The sequence below is a fragment of the Syngnathus acus genome, chromosome 5 (genome assembly GCF_901709675.1).
Source record: "Syngnathus acus chromosome 5, fSynAcu1.2, whole genome shotgun sequence".
Classification (NCBI taxonomy): Eukaryota; Metazoa; Chordata; class Actinopteri; order Syngnathiformes; family Syngnathidae; genus Syngnathus; species Syngnathus acus.
In genome coordinates this window covers 9,957,379-9,964,272 of record NC_051091.1, presented here as the reverse complement: position 1 = coordinate 9,964,272, position 6,894 = coordinate 9,957,379, and the positions used below count along the sequence as shown (strand labels likewise).

General features: G+C 40.8%; 1 protein-coding gene across 1 annotated transcript; it reads left to right on the top strand.

The window, feature by feature from the left end:
• Positions 1 to 695: 695 nt before the first annotated feature.
• ptgis (prostaglandin I2 (prostacyclin) synthase) lies at positions 696 to 6,762 on the top strand. Its single transcript, XM_037250836.1, has 10 exons — positions 696 to 847; positions 1,175 to 1,298; positions 1,871 to 2,046; positions 2,130 to 2,270; positions 2,445 to 2,557; positions 2,627 to 2,802; positions 5,468 to 5,636; positions 5,766 to 5,947; positions 6,148 to 6,299; positions 6,434 to 6,762. Exons 1-10 carry the CDS (start codon positions 777 to 779, stop codon positions 6,588 to 6,590), a joined length of 1,461 nt encoding a protein of 486 aa, XP_037106731.1. The 5' UTR covers positions 696 to 776; the 3' UTR covers positions 6,591 to 6,762.
• The last annotated feature ends 132 nt before the right edge of the window (positions 6,763 to 6,894 follow it).

Genomic DNA, 6,894 nt, shown 5'->3' with positions numbered 1-6,894 from the left:
TGCAAAACGAGTTTTAAAGATGTTTCGAAAAGTGTGTTACTCCCCTCTGCTGGTGGAACGGACAACTAACCGCGCTTCATAAAGAAAACTCCTCAATCTGTTAAGATAAATGATGGTTCTATTTAAATCTGTACTTCAAAATATCCTCACTCATTCTCATTAGTCACATTATCACATGCAGCGTGAGCACAAACAAAACAACCTCCTCTGCATTTGCGGCAAATTGAGGTGAGATTGCCCGAGGTTCCAGTCAGTGTGTCATCACTGTACACCCGCTCATCTTCACTGTAAAATCCTAAATATAGTTTATTTCGCCATATTAGCATGCTTGCGTCACAGAAGCGGAATGATGCCTGCTCGGAAGTATGCATGTCCCAACATCAACCCTCGTTGACATGAGTTCACTCATGACAATGATGTCATTGGACTGCAAAAAATGCTCTTGACAAACAAGACAACTAATGAAATGAGAATTAGATTATTTAGTTTCAAAAAAATATCTGCCAGTATAACAGTAAAACTTAACCTGACAAGAAAAGTAAACAAGCCGAGCCTGCAAATATGTAATTTTCTTTTCATCCACGATTCCACTAAGTTGTTTGAGTGGAGTGTGTCGGTACTTTACTGTGTTGTTACATTGTGTAATTACGTCAGTGTCAGCAGCCACACCTTTCCACGCCTCTTGACAAAAAAGAAACCAAGCCTGGGTGCACATATAAGTCACATAACTCTGGAGTACGTTATTCCAGAGGAAAGACAAGTATCACTTTACAGACATGCTATGGGTACTTTTTTCCCTGCTTACATTTGTACTCATACTTATTCTCCTCTACTACCCTCGCACCAGGTAAGTTCATTCATTTTATTGATAGTATGGCGTGCATAAGATTGATTGAAGATTTTAGGTTAATACACGTTACCGTTATTGTAGCATTGCAATTTGTATTGACGATTCAGACCTCAGCAAAACTGCATCCTTTAAATTGAAACGTGTCGCAAGATCAATTGTTACAATTCTAAAAGGAATAAACATTGATAGGTAGAACAACAATCTCAAAGGACAGTCATTCAAAATGAGCCGATCAAGCAAATTGGTTGAGAAATGTCTTGCGATAACTTTAAGTTGACATTTCTGAACCACAATCTGACTTATCTTTGTCTCTGCTTGACACAGACGGGAAAATGAGCCTCCTTTGGACAAAGGTCTCATCCCATGGTTGGGACACGCACTCGCATTCCAAAAGGATGTCGCAAAGTTTTTGTCTCGGATGAAGGAAAAACACGGCGATGTGTTTACCGTAAGTAAAACTGTGGGGAGATTTCTTATCATCCTTCTTGGAGTTACGGGATTGCAAAAGTGGGTCTGTAACAGGAAGAAGAAAACAAAAGCATATTGCAATGTATATTACTGCAATACCATCACATTATTTAGCCCATAATATCACCTGTCCCACAAATGCAATATTAATCGCAATACAGCCGCGTCAAACATATTAATGTCAAGAATATTTATGACTCGACTTCCCCTTTAGAAAAAAATGTAGTTCAACTGCAGTATAACCAAAACAAAATGTTTTCAATTCCTTGGAGCGTTTCACTGTACGTGGGTGTTAAAATACCTTTTTAAAATACTTTTTTCCTTGAACCACTCTCATCTATTTAGTCTTGCATGCAAATTTTTCAATTCCTAATTCATCTATTAATATAATGGCTTTCTATTCCTGAAAGCAGCAGTGATTAACAAATCTACACACCCAAGTTGCACAAATTCAACCTGTTGCATAATTGTCAGTTACTTGTTGAGCTCATTCATGAGAAACAATCACATTTGAAACTCCAATGAGTCAAAGACAAACTATGTGCTTTTCAGGTGTGCGTTGCGGGCCATTACGTGACCTTGCTGTTAGACCCGCGCTCTTTCGACGAAGTACTTTTTGACGACATTCGCCTGGACTTCACCCGCAGCAGACAGCAGCTCATAAATAGAGTTTTTGGTCTTCAGTTGCCAGGCGTGGAGCCGGCAGCGGACAGGATGTTCATGAAAACGTAATGAGTGATTCATTCAACGGGTATTGAAGTGTTGTAATTGTGCAAATCTCACTTAGTCATCTTTGATGGTTGATCTGTAGACATTTTCGAGGTGTCTGTCTGTCGGAGATGAATTGTTCGATGAGCACTCACCTTCAGGAGCTACTGCTAGGTGATCTCTCCGGTCAATCGGAGTGGAGACGAGAGGGACTCTTCAGCTTATGTTACAGCCTCCTCTTCAGGTAACCTCGTTTCTGGACAAAGAGTCACAAGAGAAATATCATGGGCATATCATTTTGCCACCTTATATATTATTATACTACTTGCAGGCATCTATTCTTTATCCTCTACAAAGAGCAACTAATGTAACTTACTGAATCACTCACAATAGTTGTGAAACTTTTCTATGTGTCCAGAGCTGGTTACCTCACGCTGTTTGCCAACACGCAGGACGTCAATACAGTCTACGGCGAATTCCGCAAGTTTGACCATCTACTTTCCAAACTGGCTCGCTGCTCACTCAAAGGAGGTGAGATCTTCACACTCGGTGACTATTATCTGACCGTATCAGTGGGTTGACGTGGAATGTGCATGACAGGGGAGCGCAGGACAGCCCACTCGTCCCGAGAACGACTGTGGGAACTTCTGTCTTCGAACGACGGGTGCAGTGGGAAGGCAGAGTGGCAACAGAACTACCAACGCTTCCTCCAGGAACAAGGAGTGGATGCCGAGATGCAAAAGAGAGCTCTTTTGCTGCAGCTGTGGACCACACAGGTGAGTGTTTCTTTTTCTTTTTTACGAGACCAGATACACAAGAACCATACGGTGCATATAAAAAGTCTAAACACCCCTGTTTGGACTTGTTTGCTTTGTTGTGCCAACTAACTTCATATTAGTTTCATTAAGCCGATGACAAAAAAAAAAATCTAAAAGACAGACAAAAAAATACAGGCAGTTTAATGCAGTCTTATTGTTGTGCTATAATCTGGTTCAAAGTTTTTTAAAGACGCCAGCTCTGTTGCCGAGAATGGATATGAAGCTTAAAGAGCTTAGATGGCATAGAGGAAATTAATCTGCCTGTAGATTAGTTTTCATCAGCCTGCTAATATGGCTGATTTTCCTTCACAACATCCTTCTTTGACTGTTTATCCTGTTCAGCTTCAACGGGAAGTTGGATTCTTGCCAATCAATGTCAGGGCTAGTCATAAACATCAAATAAACCAGAATCATATGCGGGGACTGCCAACAAGTCGCCACGCCTCAACTGTCTGTGAGAATTTGGTGGCATTTAGCAAACAAAGAAAAAGGCTAGGCCAGAAGATTCCTTGACAGCGGTTTAGTATAAGAACCTGCCTGGACCTGCACTTTAGACTTATACAGTATGTCTTTTTTTTTGCTGAAGGAGAAATGACACGCCTTGTCATCTTTTGAGTTCATATGCACAGCGGCATTAATCTAAATTGTTTATGTTGATTTTTTTTTTTAAATTAAATGAGGCTTTTTTTTCTGAAATATATTCTGGATGTCAACAAGGTGAACTTAGTGTAATATGGAAAGTTTATTGGATATAGTAGTGTAAGACTTCCTTGCTGCTTCACATGACCACTAGGTGGCGATAGTAATCTTCTATTGTGCTCTTTGCTGCTGCACATTATGTTCCCAATCCTCATTAAAACCCCACTGGAACAATGACGTTGTGCAATGTGAGGAAAGACCCTCAGTAAGTCACTCTTGGCGTGCTCTGCAGATCAGGGCAAAGACGGTCAGTCAGTCCTCCTGCTTGTTTGTTTGTGCTCCATCATGCCTGCTGGGATCCCCCGAGCACACAGTCTGGCATGGAAAGTAGAGCAATCTGCAGAGAGTTGCAGAGAGAGGGATTAGCAGTGACGCTAGAAAGGTGTTGTGAAATGTGTCACAAAAAAAGCAGAAGCAGAGGTGTGCACGGGGATTGAAAAGACGCCTTGTACTGCCAAAAAAAAAAAGCTACTGGTGATGTCAGCTCTCCACTTGCATAGGATCAATGCTATTGACGGAAACAAATAAGCACTGAAATGGATTTAACTTCGGCTTTCGTCTTTTTGAGGGCAAGCAACCGCACACGAACGCATGCGCGCGCAAACATGTACCTGACAGGCACTTGCAATCACTGGCAAACAGGTGGTAAATTATTTAGGAACATGAGTTTTCATCATCATCGTTAATATTTTAGTGCAGAATGCAGGCAGTCAGTGCTTTTCTTTCTTTCTTTTTCATAAAAAGGATTCTCCCCCCCAAAATACAAACCCTCTCCACTCGCTCTTTGGAAATACAAAAAATTATAATAATAATACAGAAATAAATAGGCCTAGACTTAGAAAACAGATTTGTAATTTCATGAAAAGTAGACTCCAAAATATCAATAAAAATTCACAGACCAATTGAGGGTTTGTGGGGACAACCAGAGGTCCACCGACCGCACTTTGAGAAACGCTGTTGAATTTACAATTGGTCCTCTTTGGACAAAACAATTTTCGTCTCATGACACTACAGCAAGAATCCAACAATTCTGTTTGTCTGCTGTCAGAGTGGCTTTTTAAAATGATATTTCAAGCGTAAAGTTTTAGAAGCACAGAATAATTGTCATTAGTGCAGCAGCACAAAAGGTTTTACAAAAAGAGGCACACAGGGCGATAAAGGAAAGTAGCCTACTCAATCGTTTTCTTTTGGGGGGGGGGGGCATTTTTTTACATTTTAACATTAAAAACGCAAGCACTGGGGAGAACAATGTGAAGGTTGTGTCCTTTATAGAGAAGTGATTGCTGTAATAGCTCCAGGCCTCCAATGGCATACAGCTCCTCATCCAAAAAAAAAAAAAAAAAATGACCTAATCATTTTTGATAAAAATTGCCCATAATACCATGAAAAATCCAACAGGTCACCCACTGCCACATTCATCATCCCACCAGAATTCCTTTTGTGTCTCTACTGACGTAATCAGATGGTCATTACCTGCAGATGTAGCGGGGCAGGGGGGACAAAGTGGTGCGGCTTGTGCCCATTTGGCCTGGCTGTCAGTGCTCAGATGTGGAAAGGTAAAAAAGAACACCTCCCTTCACCCTGAGCTATTACTGTCTGACAGAATCAGGTGCCTCTCCTCCGGAGGCTGACGGCAGTGTAAGATCAGTCTCATTGATTCTGCTCACCAGACACTTCATTAGGTACACTTGTATGCCGTATCCGTTACAAGGGCAACTATGCTGTTTTGATTGTGTACTTAATGAAGTTTCGAGTCAATCTATAGAACAGGGATGGGCAACTTGAATGTCACATTTTACATATTTCCCATTTTTATGAGGAATTTTTGGTGTTTGCCTAATTAAATAAATCTTCTAATCTACTAGAATTCCCAACTGAAATATCAATACCTAACATGTTTATTTTTTAACTTTTTTTCATGTAGTGTAATGCTGGACCTGCAGCCTTTTGGCTCCTTGGCTTTCTGCTCACTCACCCCGAGGCTATGAAGGCAGTCCAGTCAGAGATAAGGGGCCTTCCTCTGGAGGACAGCTCCCTCCAGCAGACCCCCAGCATGGCCAGAGAGAAGAGGACACACTGTACACCCATACTAGGTACGTGTCAGCATCCATCCGCTTCAACCTGGATGGAAAACAACATTAATCAACATCCCAACAGAACTAGACAGCATTTTTTGTTTGTAAACACATTATTGAAGTTAGCTAACTCCCTCCGTCCAACAGACAGCGTTGTGAAAGAGACCTTGCGACTCACTGCCGCTGCAATGATCAGCAGAGATGTGGTGAAGGACAAAGTTCTGCAAATGGCCGACGGGCAAAAGTACCACCTAAGACGGGGGGATAAAGTGTGTCTCTTTCCCTTTCTGAGCCCACAAATGGACCCAGAAATACACCAAGAACCGCAGGTACTGTGTGCTAAGTACGCACTTTTGTGTCAACACATTTAGAGGACAAGGAACTATATTTAGTTACTCAAGTGGGTGTAAATACCTCACGCAGCTCATCAAAAAAACAAAAACATTTTTGTAAAACTTCTACTATCATTTTCAAACCCACTTCTACGACTGTAAAATTAATGTTAACGATCGAATTTCCTTTGTGACAGATTTTCAAATACGACCGCTTCTTAAATGAAGACCTGACAGCCAAGGAGGATTTCGGCAAGGACGATAGAAAGCTGAAATATTTTACCATGCCCTGGGGCGGGGGCAGCAATGTGTGCGTGGGGAAAGATTTTGCAGTGACAACCATTAAACAGTGAGTGTTTTAAGATCTTTCCGTCATGTAAATACACGATCAAAGCACATCATGCTGGTCACATGATATATTTTGATGAAGCACATTGAACACCAAAGAGTGTGTGTTTGAATTTTACCTTCATTTGCATCCAGATTTGTGCTCTTGATGCTGACCCATCTGGACCTGGAATTGTGTGACCCAGAAGCTCAAGTGCCACCCGTCAATTCAAGCCGCTACGGTTTCGGAATGCTCCAGCCGGAGGGAGATCTTCTGGTCCGCTACAGACCAAAGAGAATAACGTCAACTTAATTTAATCAATGGATATTTTATTGGTGTATATTTATTTATTCCACCGTTATTTTTGTATATACTGTACATTTGTTATGTTTAGTGTTTTTGTCACATGGTTTTGTTCTAGGACCTGTTTGACTTACAGTATTTAATAATTGACCTAAAAATACATTAAAAAACGTAAATCACACTAGATGGCATGTCATTTACCCAACATATTCAGATTTATTTTAAATTCATTTGCATCAGTTATTATTGTATTATTCAGTCAGAATGTTTACAAATATAAATATGCTATGCTTTGTAAGAATCACGTAAACTT

Excerpts from the sequence above, each read along its gene's own strand:
- ptgis (XM_037250836.1), top strand. The coding sequence starts at position 777 with ATGCTATGGGTACTTTTTTCCCTGCTTACATTTGTACTCATACTTATT. Across the intron at positions 2,803-5,467 it reads TGCAGCTGTGGACCACACAG|TGTAATGCTGGACCTGCAGC; the intron begins GTGAGTGTTTCT and ends TTTTTCATGTAG. Across the intron at positions 5,637-5,765 it reads ACACTGTACACCCATACTAG|ACAGCGTTGTGAAAGAGACC; the intron begins GTACGTGTCAGC and ends TCCGTCCAACAG.